General features: G+C 35.3%; 1 protein-coding gene across 1 annotated transcript in view; it reads right to left on the reverse strand.

Annotated features, from left to right (window-relative positions):
- WWP1 (WW domain containing E3 ubiquitin protein ligase 1) overlaps positions 1–15,649 on the reverse strand; it is a 94,684-nt gene that overhangs the window by 18,231 nt on the left and 60,804 nt on the right. The window contains 6 exon segments of the mRNA XM_043984172.1: positions 2,409–2,480; positions 2,571–2,597; positions 2,600–2,645; positions 13,451–13,579; positions 13,717–13,801; positions 13,913–13,967. Of these exon segments, the coding sequence (XP_043840107.1) occupies positions 2,409–2,480; positions 2,571–2,597; positions 2,600–2,645; positions 13,451–13,579; positions 13,717–13,801; positions 13,913–13,967 (414 nt within the window).

Below are 15,649 nucleotides of genomic sequence, written 5' to 3' on the forward strand. Positions count from 1 at the left end.
GGGGGGTGGTGGTTTCAGAAAAACATGGCCAAGAAACTATGGGAACTGACACAATGTGAAGTAAGAAGACTGTTGTAATGATGATCAACTACAAAGGTCTTGGCTACTCTGATCCAGACAATGAATGATCCAAGACAATTTCAATTTCAAAAGTGTAATGATTGGAATGATGCCACCTACTGGAGACTTGCTGTGGGAAAGCCTCCACCATGAGGAAATGCCTCAGAGACATTGTGGCTTTTCCTTGGCGTCAGGAAATGACATTTGCTCATGGGTGCTGTCTATCAAGGCTACCAGCCAATCAACTTGAGGAGCCTCCTATTTTCTGGGAGGAGACAGGAAGGAGGAAAGGGAGCCTGCGCGGAGAGCTCTCGGGCTTTTTGGGTTCCCTGACTGGATGGTGGTGGTGGCGGCAGAGGACTTCACAGGAAATTTGAGGAAGATAGGAATGCCAGGCTGTGGGAATTCTGTTCTCAATCTTTTTCTTTCTATTTTCCAATAAACCCTTAAAAACCTAAACTCGTTTTATCAGTGATTTTAGTCAGTTTCCCCCAAAACTGGGGGAACAGATTAGAATCCACATTTAGAATCTTAAATTACACAAAAGACTCATGATAAAAAGGTGCTATCCACCTCCACAAAGATAACTGATGAACTGAGGGAAATTGAAATATAATTTTCTCACTTTTTTGGAAAAGATATCTAATATGGAAATGTTTGACATGATTTCACATGTATAACTGGAAAAAATAATGAAGGGGGTAAGTTTTAGAAAACCTTGGAAAACTCATATGCACTGGTGGAGAGTGAAGTGAGCAAAACCAAGAGAATAGTTTATATGGTAACAGAAATATTGTAAAGATAATCAGCTGTGAAAGACTTAATAACTGATCAACACAACGATCAAACACATTTCCAAAGGACTAATGATAAAACATGTTATCCACATTTCTAGTTAGAAGTGATAGTATACAACAGAGTACAGACTTAAGTATATTTTCTTCCAAATTTTTTTGGGGTAGGTGGAGGGGGAAGGGGGACAGCTAATGTGGAAATCTGTTTGCCATGATCATACATATTAAAGGAGAGACCATTTAAGAATCATGCGACTCACTGAAAACCAAGATGAAAAAGAGCCTTGACACTATTTTTCAAAAAAATCATAAATTAAATTATTCACATTTATTAGAATAAGAAGAAAAAATAAGAAGAAAAAGTAAAACTTAGTAAGACTCTACTGATCAAGTTCTGAAAGCAACTCAAAACCAAGTCACAAGGATGTTATAGCTGAAATTTAGAATTCCCCATGTTGAAAACATAATACTTGCAAGCATTGCAGAAAGTTTAAGTACAAGGAACCATGGTCAGTATTCACACAAGATTTAGCAGCTTCTCCTAAAAAGGAATAAAAATCACGAAATAAAATATTTGTAAAATGAAAAGATATAGGTAAACAACCAAAACTAATTTACCAGGCAAAAAATTAATCTTACAAAGGAAGAAATGATGAGATAGTAATAAAGAGGCAGTGAAGACAGTCTAGGTGTCTGGCACTCTAAAGGAAGAGTTAAACAGAATGTATGTTGAGGGAATCAAGGTTAAAAGAAAAACTTCTAAGCACAGGTGACACCTGAGCACGTTTGTGGGCGGTTGGGAAGGAGAATTTTAAATTTTGAGTATGTTTCCATTCAATACCCATTCCCTATGATACTAACCCAGGTGGATTAGAATTGGGAAGTTTAAGAAAAATAAAGAACACACATACACATAAATTCCTATAAACACAAAAAGCAAAATACCACAAATAAACAAAAATCTGTGTAAGGAGTATAGCTGATATCCTGTCAATGATATCTTGACATGATTTAAGGGGAAAAAAATCTTCCCCTATAAAATTAGTAACAAATTTGCTGAGACTGAGTCTGAGTTTAGGCTAAATTATACCATTTTCCTTTTGTTTTCTTGGCTGAAGTCCTAGGGTTTTCAAAACCAAATGGAGGGAAATTCAACTAACTTAAAGATAAGGATTATAATCTTCAGGCTACTTTAATAATCTTTCTTTTAACACATGATTTGAAAAAATAATATTTGAACATAAATTAGATTTCTTATTCCATCTGGAGAAGAGAAATTTTCATGGATGTTCTGAACAATACATCTCAAAGTGCTTAAATGATAAATCAAGATTCATTGTATAACTATTCTAAATCACTATTAGTACAGGTGTAGATGGAATGTTGTACATTATTAAGCCAAATAAAATTTTCAGGTAATGTTTCCTGTATGATTTATAAGTTAAAAAAACATGATTACCTCAATATTTATAAAATTCATGATAAAATTAAGCAATAGCATTTTTTTTGGTTTTTTTTTTAAATAAAAATTAGGAATATTGAATATAGCCTCACCTGTTGGAAAGAGTCTTCAAACAACGTCTGCCGGGATACATTGATTTTCACATGGCTGGGTAGTGCATTAGACTAGAAATATAAGCAATATCACTTAATATAACATATATATTTTATGTAAAAACAAATCCAGTATCTTTATGAATGCCATATTTTTAGTACCTGGCACAAATAACGGAAAGTGTGCAAGTTTTCCACCTAAAGCTGCGTTCATAAGCAATTTGTGGGCCTTTAGTTCTAAATGAAATAAAAAATAAGTTAGTAGAATCATATATATTCAGAATTAAAATAGATCTCAATATTTATCTAGTCTAACCCCACTGAATTTCAACTTGAAGACCTCTAGTAATGGGGAACTCACTAATAGGGCAGATTAATACAGTTTTTTTGAAAACTCTATTAGGACGTTCTCCATATTAACTAATCTGCTTCTCTCTTTAATTTCAACATACTTTCCCTAATTCTGCCCTTTGCAAGCAAAGAGAAGCTATTACTTCTTACCACAAACATCCAAGTAAAAAGTTATTAAGTTCAATTTTCAGTTATTGTATTTAACATACATAACTTTACATTTATTATAATATAGAGTATCATGCTAAGTGTATGGGATATAAAAAATGAAAGAAAAATACCAAAACAAACAAAAAACCCCCCAGCTCTTCCACTAATGGAACTTTCAAAAATCTAAACTGAAACTACATTAATTCCAGTTTTAAAACAGCTTCATCTTTGACTTATTTCAGTGTTCTCAGAGAGAGAGAGAGAGAAAGAGAGAGAGAGAGAGAGAGAGAAAGAGAGAACACTACCACAGCATTGGAGAAGTCCTACTCAGTGTGTCTCACTGTGGTATGAAGTGAACTCTAAGATCTCAAAGCTATGTCAATAGAGTGCAACCTGGTACCAAGTAATGAACTGTCTCTAAGAAGTGGCCTAATTTTGGAAGCAGCTTATCTTCAGAAAGTAAATGTGAAGCAGTGAAATATTTTGGTCACAGTAACTTGTGAAACCCATTTACTAAGAAGGAGAGGATTTAGAAGTAATTTTAAAGTCACTTTATCATTGTTCCAAATTATACTTGTAACTAAGAATATTTGCTTATGTTAGATAGTTATACTTAGGACATAAAGAGTTTCAAAAGAGGTGGGGCAGCCAGGTGGTGCAGTGGATTAAAGCACTGGCTCTGGATTCAGGAGGACCTGAGTTCAAGTCTGGCCTCAGACACTTGATACTTACTAGCTGTGTGACCTGCGAGGCAAGTCCCTTAATCCTGACTTCCCTTGTCCCCTCCAACCCCCCCCCCAAAGAATTACATAGGAAAGGTAGTTTATGTTACTGGGTCTTCTATATTGCTTTTACCTAAAGATAAACCGGATTCTGTCAAGAGATGGCTTGATATTTATGGGGAACAAAAAGTAGGACAATTTGAGTTGGAATTTAGAGTGCACGGTGAGATTAATTCGTAAGATAGGCTAGAGCCATATTTTGAAAGGTTTTAAATGCCAAATAAAGGAGGAGTTTCCCATTTTAGATGCTTTTTGAGCAAGGGAGTCATATGGTTAGAATTACACTTTAGGAATATCAATTTAGCATCTGTACAGAATATATAACAGGAAAGAGAAGAGACTGGAGGCAGGGAAAATAATAGGAAGCTATTTCAGTAGCTCTGGCAATAGGATGATGAAGACCTGAACTAAAGTGATGACTAGGTTAAAGATAGAGAAAGAGATGAATGGGAAATTTCTTGTGGAGGTAGAGTTGATAAGACTTGGCAAGTAATTGGGTATAGGGAGTGAGTGAGAGTGCAAAGGCAAAATATGACTGAGAATGGGGTGAATGAAAATATGGCAATGACTTAAAAATATTGAATCTTAGGAGGAAGAGAATGGATTCTGGAGGTAAAGACAATTGGGTTCCAATTTAGACATGTAGAGTTTAAGATGTCTATGAAACATCAGGTAGAGAAGTACAGGGAGGTAGCTGTTACTGATGGGAAGTACTGATTATATTAATTTGGAATTTCAACTCATGGAAGCTGATGAAAAATACCAAGAGAGAATTTAGAGAAGGGAGAAAAGGAAAGGAGGAAAAATTCAATGGGGGGGACCACCCAATGTCCTCTAAATTGGCTATTAAAAATCTGATTTCTATCACTTAGCACCCATGTGAACTTGAAGAAAGGGAATTAAATATCCTCTGGGTTTCAATTCTGTTCATCTAAAAAAGAGAGACATGGACTAGATGGCCCCTTAATCCCTTCTAGTTCTGAATCTATGCTGCTATAGTCAAAAGCATTTTTCCTAGAATAGCCCCAAACAGCCTTGGTGCAGACTCACACTATGGAGGCTAGGACAAGGATAATGACCATAGCAAATAAGACTAAGCAGGAACATTAAGTAAGAAGGGTAACAGAAAGACAAAGCGTCCAAAAGTAACAAAAGGATAAGGATGAGACCTTGAAAAAGGTAATCAGATTTGGTAAAAAGAGATTATTGGTAAATGTGCAGTGAGACATTTTTTTCCCCCAGGATACAATGAAGAAATAATATTAAACCAGGGGAGGGGGGGAAAACCCTATTAATAAAACACATGACAATGCTATGGTCAATTTTTTGTAGCAATTCTTTTCTTGAACCCCACAAGTGTAAACACCCAAAATGAAGAGAACTCTGAGAAACAACAAGATTGTTAGACAGTGCATGAACTTTATTCTATAAGTAAAGTGACTCCCAGACCTTTGCTCAAATGATTATATGTAAAATACAGAATATTCAGAGCAGAGCTAGTAGTGGCAATAAGATGGGGAAATGGCAGCAGAGGAAAAGATAATGAAAAAACTCTAAAAGCACAGTGGCATTTAATGTGTTTGGGGAGTAGCTTTATATAAGTAAAGAGATCCTGATAGTACCACTGTATTAAAGTACCGCACAAATGGTTTTAATTCACAATGACAACAAGTTTATAAAGTTCTTCCGATACTGAGTGGATACCATTGGTGAAAGTAGATTTATCCTCTGGTTTCACACTAAGTCTGGCTATAGGAGAGCAGGCCAGAATGGGAATGTGACCTATGACTCCACAGAAAAAATATAAACTTCTTTGAGTAAATACAAACAGCCAAAGAAGCTCCAATTATCCCATGGGAAAACTTGAATGTGATTCTGGGCCATCCTGGCTCTATGCCTTCTTTGTTCTGTTTCTATATAATACCTGGCCTGGCTGACCTAGAGTTGGGTGCGGGGATCCACGATGTTCCTTTGTCTTGCTGATACTAGGATGACTGGCCTCTTGTGAGTAAACTACCTTAAACAACCCAATGAACCCAATCAACCCCAATGAAACCTATTAATAACCAAGCCGGTATGAGCCCCTCTTTCTTTGGTTATCTCAATATTCTCTTTGAGGGTATGCTACCCTATAACTGGTGTAATTAGGGCAGGATGGTCCTGCCCCCTTACACTGGCCCATCTCCTTTTTCAGTTCTTCATCTTTCTGATGATATTCTTTATGCTACTTATATACAACCTCTCATTAATACTATGTTTAGTTGGTTATGCCCACCACAGGACTTACTCCCCATTGCTCTTTCAGTGACCCCTTAGCTTTAGTTTTGTGGAAACTATAATATTCTATGATTCTTTTCAACCATATACTAGAAGAATATTAATGTTTAAAAAACCAGAATTTTGTTTCAGAGGATGTCAGGGTCTTGTAAAATACTGTGCAAAAGCAATTCAATCTTTTCTCTTTCTGTTCAACTCTAGGTCTATGTCACTGTCTATTTGCATTGTCTGTCTAAGATATAGTTACTGAAGGTCCAGCCCTGAAAGGTTGTCACCCAACCAATATCTAATATGGACAATAAACAATTTTTTATTCACTTAGTTTTTCCTCTATTGCTAATTAGGCCTCACTTAAAAGGCTTAAACACTCAGGGGCTCAATGTTATGAGCATAAACAGAAACATCTGGATCACCTCACAAACTATCTGGAAGAAAAACCTCTTCTGTTTGTAATTTACTCTGCATCTCCTCCAAGAACACTGCAAAGAGTCACTTTATGCATTATATTTTTCAAGAATCTTATGTAATTTTGACATACATGAGATACCTTTGGAGGAAAAGTCTTTAGGAAGGCGTTATGTCATATCAAATGAAATGCCTTTTTTTTTTTTTTAACAACTAATAACAACAGAAGGAAACTTCACTTTTCAGTCAACCATATGACTTTTAAAGTAGTGGTCTGTTGTTAAGTGGGTAGCTAGGTAGTGCCATGGATAGAGCACTGGACTTGGAATTAGGAAAATATCTTTCTGAGTTCAAATTCATCCTTAGACAGTTACTAGCTGTGTGACCCTGGGCAAGTCACTTAACTGGCTTGCCTCAGTTCCTCATCTTTAAGATGAGCTGGAGAAGAAAATGGCAAATCACTCCAATTGGGATCGTGAATAGTCAGACATGATTGAACAACAACTGCTGTCAAATATCATTGGCAAAAGAACATCTATACACTTCTCATCAAGAATTTCTGCAATCGGGGGCAGCTAGGTGGCACAGTGGATAAAGCACTGGCCCTGGATTCAGGAGGACCTGAGTTCAATCAGCCTCAGACACTTGACACTTACTAACTGTGTGACCCTGGGCAAGTCCACTTAACCCTCATTGCCCTGCAAAAAAGAAAAAAAAAAGAATCCTGCAATACAAGTATGTTATTTTCATAAATCTTATAGAGATGGGAAAAAATATGTATTTGTTGGTAGACATTTTCTATAATGCTTTCTTTTGTTAATGTCTGATTTTTTTCTAATCATCTGGCATCTTTCCTTCTTTCTCTCTGTGCCAGGCAATCAGTGTTAAATGACTTGCCTAGGGTCACACAGCTAGTAAGCATCAAGTGTCTGAGGCCAAATTTGAATTCAGGTACTCCTGACTCCAGGGCCAGTGCTTTTTCTACTCTACCACGTAGTTGCCCTCCCCTCTTTATAGCTTGAGAATCCACTCTTAATGCCCTCAAAATTGGGTTGCAAGCAGGTTTGATATCCTTGGTATCTAACATAATTTAATCTTTGATTTCTTTAATGCCATTTCTTACTTTCTCATGGAACATGAGAAAGTCAAAAACTCTTAATATGGCAGTTCCACTGTTAGTGATGCAAAACAGTTTGTTATAGAAATCTGGCAACTCTTTTCCCTTTGTGGAGGTATATTGTCTTGTGGCACAGTGAATAGAGCACGGATCTAAGTCAGGAAGACCCAAGTTCAAAGCCAATTTCAGCACTTAATAGATGTATGACCTTGTGCAAGTGACTTAACTTCTGCTTGCCTCGTTTCTTCATCTAATAAAAACGGAAGATTATAGTAACACCTACCCCTTTATGTGTTATCATAACCAATCAAATAAGATATTTTTAAAGTGCTTTGCAAACCTTAAAAGCATTATATAAATGCTAGCTATTATTACTGATATTATTACATGTTCCAGGGATGTGATCTAATTTAAGAGAGCCTTTGAGAAGCTTTCTATCACTTTTCTATACACTAATTTTTATGCCTATTGCTTCTCAGTTTCATTGGGTGATGATGATCTTAATTTTTCATTATCCTTCTCAAAAATATTTTGCAAGTTTTCTCATTATAAATTAGGATTGTCCATGGCTGCCATCTGTCTTTACTTTGTTAATGCCAGTGCTTAAGGGAAGAGGCAAATTCTAGGTTTTTAATTTTCTTGTTGTGGTAAGTGATTTACACAGATTAAACCTTCTTAGGAAATGGAAAGTCTATTTAAACATCTGCTCTTTTACCCTCTGTTAGTTTTTTTGGTGTCGGTAGTTTGTTTTAATCAGTCAGGTTAGATCTGAGTTGCATACCACATCTTCTATTTTTATTCCTTCCACTGATTTGGCATAGATGAAGATTTTTGCTCTAATGATTCAGTGGTTTACCTGAACACAAACCAGACCTGTACACAGCCTGATTCAAAATGATCAAGAAGATTTTTTTGTTTCTTACCTACTAAAATATAATCCATTTCATTTTGTGACATATTCAGTGCTTCATATGTCCATCACCTGACAACCAACCCCTTCTTGAAGAAGATACTATTAACTACCTTCTCCTAGATACTTTCTCATCTCTGGGTTTCCTTGACACTGTCTTTCTTGAGTTTCCTCTTACCTTTATGGCTTCTTCTTAGTATCCTTTACTAGATCTTTACTGGTGTCAAAGTCACTAATTGTGAGTGTATTCCAAAGTTGTATCTTAGGCCTCTTTTCACTATACACTTCACCTGATTGAATTAAACTCTCATAGGTCAAATTATCATCTCTATGTAGAAGACTCCAAGATCTATCTACCTCGACTTTCTCTTCTAAGCTCCAGTCACATATCAAAAATTGCCTTTATGAACCATTTCAAACCTGGATGTTCCAATTTAATATAAACCAAAACAGAACTTATCTTCTCTAACCAAAATCCACCCCCCATCCTTCATGTTAACCAGGTTTGCCAACCTAGATGTCATCATCACTCACTCCACTTATCCAACCGGTTGTAAAGCTTGATGTTTCTATATGTGTAATATCTTTTGTATAAGTCCCCTTTTCCTACTCATATCTCCAACACCCTAATTCAGGTTCTGAGCACTTCCTGCCTAGATTACTGCAATAGCTTCTAACTGATCTCCTTACCCCAGGTTTCTTCTGTCTGATCCACTTTGCCAACAGCTGCCAAAGTAATTTTTTTAAAAGTGCAGGTCTGACTATGTCACTCCTCTATTCATTAAATTATAGTGTCTATTATCGCTAGGCATTCAAAGATCTTCATATAACCTGGCCCTAATCTACCTTTTTAGTCTCCTTGTACTCTAAGGACCAGCCACATTGGCCTAATTTTTTTGTCATATAGGATATGTCCTGTCCTATCGGAGGGTTTATACTGAAAATCCCCCATTTGTAGAATGCTCTGTCCTCAATTGTGTCTCTGAGAACCACAGGCTGCCTTAAAGACTCAGATCAATCTTTACCTTCTACAAAGGACCTTCTCTAGTTCCTACATACAGCTGTGAATGCCTTCACTTCTAAGATTATCATATATGTATCTTACATATATCTATATATTTTCATGTTATGTCCCCCTTAGGATTTATTATTTTTTAATTTTAATTTTTTTTTAGTGAGGCATTTGGGGTTAAGTGACTTGCCCAGGGTCACACAGCTAGTAAGTGTTAAGTGTCTGAGGCTGGATTTGAACTCAGGTACTCCTGACTCCAGGGCCGGTGCTCTATCCACTGTACCACCTAGCCGCCCCTTATATTCTTTTTATCTTTATTTTTATTTTTGGCCCTTAGGATTTAAGTACTTTGAGAACAGGGATTGTATCATTTCTGTGTTTGTATCCACAGCACTTAGCACTCCTGCCCTGCCACAGTCAGTATTTAAGTAATTAATCTGATATTGCCATCCTTCCACTATACTACAATGCCTCTCTTTTCAGTGATAAACAGGACATAACCAAGGACAGATCAACGGGGTTGTCTGCAGAGACATCCTTTCATGTTGACACTGATCTTTTATAGACTACGCTTTGGGTTAAGATTATTTAACCAGCTCTGAAGCCACCTAGTCCATATCTTTCCATCTTGTCCACCAAAACAGTATTAGAGATTTTGACAAATGTTTTGCTAATATTTAAGAATACCAAGTCTGCAGCAATTCCCTGATCTACCATTTTAGTAACTTATCAAAAAAGAAAACGAGGTTATTCTGGAATGTTCTGTTTTTTGATGAAGTTGTGTGTCGCTCAGAGTTAACTATATGGCTTTTGAGATTCTTCCAAATCATCTCTTTAATAATAAAACCTTGAATTGTGATGGTAAATCAAAGTTCAAGCATACTAACCAGACTCCATCAACTTCTTTTTTTGGTCTTTATTTCCAGTGTTGTGAAATCCGTACTTTCCAGCCTGATACTGAATCAGCTGATGCTGACCTTTACTCTTTAGTTCTGTTCCATTTTCTAATAGATTCAAGATTTTTTGTTCATGTATGATGTTGAGAGATTAAAACAAATGAATGCTTGACTCTGAAGTAGTCAACTTCAGGATATTAATGAATTGTATAAGAGATAGCAAGAAATTGTCTCAATAGGGACAATAAATCTGAGAGCAAGAGAATGAAGAATCTATAATCACAGTAATTAGGTGAAAAGAAAAGGTTAAACCAAATTCATTATATTAGGTCCAAGAAATCAAGATAACTTGAAAGCATTGTTTTTGGAAAATTTGAAATATATCAGAATTCATATAATTTTAGAAGTTTTAAGTGCCAATTGCCTGTTTCACCTGGCTATCCCCAATGATTTTTTCAAACTCAGTATATGTAACTGAACTCATCTTCTTCCTCAAAACCGTATTCTCTATGTGGAGGTTATTAACTCTGTCAAAACTATACAAATTCTACTTAGCCACCTTTGAAACTTTAGAAATTTTTGGTTGCTTCCTTTACACTGAATCCCACACTCAATCATCCTTTTGATACTTCCTTTCTAATGCCACTTGTATGTACTATTTCCTTTCTATTCCCATTAATCTGGGTGCCATATTCTAGTAAAGTCACTGATAAGATGGAAAGTGACCATACATATGGCAACCAGTGTGATAAAAGAACTTGCAATCATGTCACATAAGAATTAGTTAAAGGAATTGGGGATGTATACAGTAGATTATTTATCAGGATATGATAGCTACTGTCTTTGTTTGTTTGTTTGTTTGTTTTTTTGGTAAGGCAATTGGGGTTAAGTGACTTGCCCAGGGTCACACAGCTAGTAAGTAGCAAGTGTCTGAGGCTGGATTTGAACTCAGGTCCTCCTGACCTCCAGGCCCGGTGCTCTATCCACTGCGCCACCTAGCTGTCCCTATGATAGCCTATTGTCAAGTATTTAAAGGACTGTCCAATAGACATGGGGATTAGGCTTATTCTGTATAGTGTCCAGAGGGTAGGACTACACGCAACAGAAGTACTACAAAGAGCTGATTTAGTCTCATTTCATGAAAAATTCCTAAAATAGAGCTATCTCAAAAAGGAATTGGATGTATGGACTGGGAATGTGGTTTTTCCTCACCAGAGGTCTTCCAAACAATAGGTAATTTATTACTTGTTGGAATTGTTGTAGAAAAAAAAATTGTTCAGATACAGGTTGACCAAATTAGCTAAATTCAGAGACATATATTCATCAATAAGTTGGATACTTAGTAATAAATGTTTTTGGCCACAACAACTCATGAAGCAGAAAAAAATACAAGAATCCTCAGTCCTGTACTATTCTGTCCACATCAGGAGTTGTAACTGTCAAGTTGTGAGAAAAGGGGCAGAAGGGTCTAAGAATCATACACTTTTTACATCACTTAAACTCTTCTGTATTCTCTCTCCTAATACTGTTTTCCTCAGTTTGAAATGCTTCCTCAACTTCATCTCAAATTCTCCCAGCCTAAGCATCATATCCACAATCCCTTCCCTATTATATCTCAGATCATCATTCCTACTATGTGCCAGGCATGGGACTAGGCACTGGGGGAAACAAAGACAAATATAAAACAGTCCTTTGTTTTAGGTAGTTACATAGTACAGTGAATAACAGAACATTGGGTCTGGAGTCAGGAAGAGTTAAAATCTAGCCTTAAGACACCAGCTATGTGACCTGGGCTAAGTCACTTAACTTGTTTGCCTCAGTCTCCTCTATTGCAAACTGGGAATAATAACTGTGAAGTTCAAATGAAATAAGTGCCACACCACATAGTATGCACTTAATAACTTGCTTGTCTATTTTCCATTGGGAGAAAAAACAACTTAAATGCATAAAATTAAATATAAAATATAAATAAGACCATGGTAACTTGCGAATTTATTGTTTGCACTATATCAATATGAACATCCAGAGTGAATGATGAATCCTAAGTGTAACTTTTGTTGTTCCATCTTTTTAGTCATGTCTGACTCTTTGTGATGTCACTGAGGGTTTTCTTGAATTTTGTTGCAGATACTGGAAGTGGTTGCCGGCTGATTTTACAGATGAGGAAATTGAGGCAAACAAGGTTCAGTGACTTCCCAGGGTCACAAAACTAGAAAGTGTCTGCTCAGGGAGATGAGTCTTCTTAACTCCAGGGCTGGCACTCTATCCACTGTGCCAACCTAGTGGGCCTCCCCAATTGTAAATACTAGTTACCAAAAGAAACTGGTACCAAAACTAGGTATACATTCTTATTTGGATTATTTTTCAATACATGTGGGTTTTCTTACCCTTAAGTGTAGCATTTTAAAAGTATCTCTGGTGGGCGGCTAGGTGGCGCAGTGGATAGAGCACCGGCCCTGACTTCAGGAGTTCCTGAGTTCAAATCCGGCCTCAGACACTTGACACTTACTAGCTGTGTGACCCTGGGCAAGTCACTTAACCCCCATTGTCCCGTGTAAAAAAAAAAAAAAAGTATCTTCTGAATGTCTTGGTTACTCTGGATTATAAAAGAATGTAAAACCTGAAGACTGGAGGGCAGAAGACGAGCAGAACATTCATGAGGTGACTACAGTATAAGAGAGAGGGGTAGTTCTCTGTTTGCATCTCATATAACTTTTAGTAAAGTCACTAGATCAGGACAAAGAGGACCAGGATAACGATGGTAAGAGGAATGCACATGCCTTATTTTATCTTATATTCTGATATAAAGAAATGGGAGTTGGGAAAGGTCCCTGAGTTTGAGTCATGTTTTCTCTTTCTTCAAACCCTGGAAGCAACCACTCTCATTTTTCTGTTTAAATTTTTATCTCATTTCATAAAACAAAAATATATACATGGTGAAAGTTATTTATGAATTTAGCTTTATTACCTGAAAAATCTCTCTTATAAAAATAATTCATAAATAATGAATTTATATATTATTGCTATAGATTTTATATCACAAACATAACTAATACCTACTTAATCATTTTCAGGTACTAAATTAGATGCTTTGTCACAAACAGAAAGCAACATTTTAAAAGAACTTTACTTTATCACTTACACAGAGGATTTTCCAGTGCGAGGATCCTTAAATGTTGTTGTCTTTGTGTTATGATCAACAAAATACTTAAGGCCTTCTCTAGTATATCTGATTTCCCATCCCTCTGGAAGAGGACTTTCAGGCAATAAACTGCAAGATAAATTTATTAAAAGCAGCTAAACATGATTTTTGAACATCAAAAATATTTACTTTTATTTTAGTATTTTTCAATGAATATAGGCAAGCTGATTGTAGTACAGTCTGAATAACAGTACACTCTCACTCACCCTTGAGTTCTTGGGTCTTCCCATTGTGTTGTTTTTGTGTTATGATTCACAAAGTAAACCCTGTCATTTGAATCTACTCTTTTTTCTAAAAAAAAAAAAAAAGACAGAGAGAGAGAATAATAAAATGATAAGAAAATTAAGAGTACTATATTGCATAATATCTTTATATACCCTTTGAAATAGTATGTTATCTTACCCCAACCTGGTGGCAAAGGACCAAGAGGATCATTTTCTGCAGATAACATTGAAGCCTGATTTAGAAATAGAAAAAAAAAAGTACTTGAATGTGTTCTTTATTTAAAAAAAGAATTAAAAAAAATCATGAAACCTAGAAATGCTATTTAATTTCACAGTGCCTAAGATCTTTTCAGTCCAAATATGCATTTGGACAGAGCAATGAATTTGAAAGCAAAGATTCCCATAAAAATAATTTATCTGTGGTAAAGATGGTTAACTAGTTGAAGAGATTGTTTTCAAAATTTTCATTTCCCTAATAGAAGAAAATGTAATGTGTGGGCAACAAATACCACCAAAAGTTCCTTCTGAAAAAATCAAATGGAAAAAGGAGAAAGGAGGAAAAGGAAGGACACCTTGAGAAAATATTATGTTAAAATAAAATAATTTTTTTAAATCGATAAAAGTAAAAATCTTAAATCACACTTATTAAAAAACATCAATTTCAAATAACTACCCTAATGATCATTAAAAATATGAGATTATTTGAACTCAGTTAATTCAAAGACTGTTTTTCTTCAATATTTCATATCTAAAAACAATATAATATTTTTGGGGAAAAGGGCACCAACTCAGTGATTTAAAGTATGAGCTTGGAGAGAATTAATGCAAAAGAACCATAGCACTGCATTACAACCTTAGAGTACACACAAACACACAAGAAAGCTTAGTATTAAGGTGCTAATGAATTAAAACGCCTATATATTAATGACCATAAATGGGATGGATCCTCACTAGGGGAACAAAAAAGGTTCAATTCATAAAAATAAAATCTAAAAGAGTGAAACAAATCTAGAATTGTTACTTGAAAATCCATTTCTTGATTACAGGATATTTTATACTTAAACACTTTGGCATTTAACTATATGTATATATATATTTTGAAAAGTATTTAACAATTTACTACATGTAGCATTTTATAATAGATTGCTACTATAAATTAGAAATTTTTCATTTGTTCTTAACTAGTTCACAAATCAAAGTTTTTGTCCTTTTCTGGCACCCATGGAATCTTGGGAGAACTTTAAAATCCAAAGATACTAAAATATCTTTACAGAATGGCTCTGATCAGTCAGAAATTTTTCACTTACGTCTTTCAATATGTAAAAAGCTATGTATTAAGTGTCATATTATATTTACATATTTATATCCATATATACTGTTAAAAGTACCAAAGGCTCTTAATTATCCAACATCATATTACCAGCTTTTATTAAACCTCACAATGTTTAATTGTTAATAAACAATATTAAAACATTAATGTGCTGATTTAGTTGTAGCTCTTACTTATACCATAGTTTTCCACAAAGCAAATTTCCATTAGAAATTCATAAAAGGAAAATCTTTAAACATAATAAATTGCTTAGAAAGAGGAAAACCTTATAATAATTTCTATTTGGATTACATATGTTTGTTTATCCATGTGGGTACTTTTTTATATGTATACATAGAACAGCTAAGATAGAAACCAAACTGCGCTGTTGAAATTATCCAACTGTCGACTGGAAAATTAAGATTATTGTTATCATGTGACTTTTCTGTTCCTCCTTCCAATTAACTTTTCTTATGACTCACACTCAGGGAAAAAGAGAATTATGACCCCAGAAGAATATCTCTTAGCTAACTGGAATAAATTGAAATGGGGTTCCTAAGGTAAAGTTCTAGACTGGTAGAGCTGGACACAGAATCTAAATCTTAC

This window comes from Dromiciops gliroides, chromosome 1 (assembly GCF_019393635.1).
Source record: "Dromiciops gliroides isolate mDroGli1 chromosome 1, mDroGli1.pri, whole genome shotgun sequence".
Taxonomy (NCBI): Eukaryota; Metazoa; Chordata; class Mammalia; order Microbiotheria; family Microbiotheriidae; genus Dromiciops; species Dromiciops gliroides.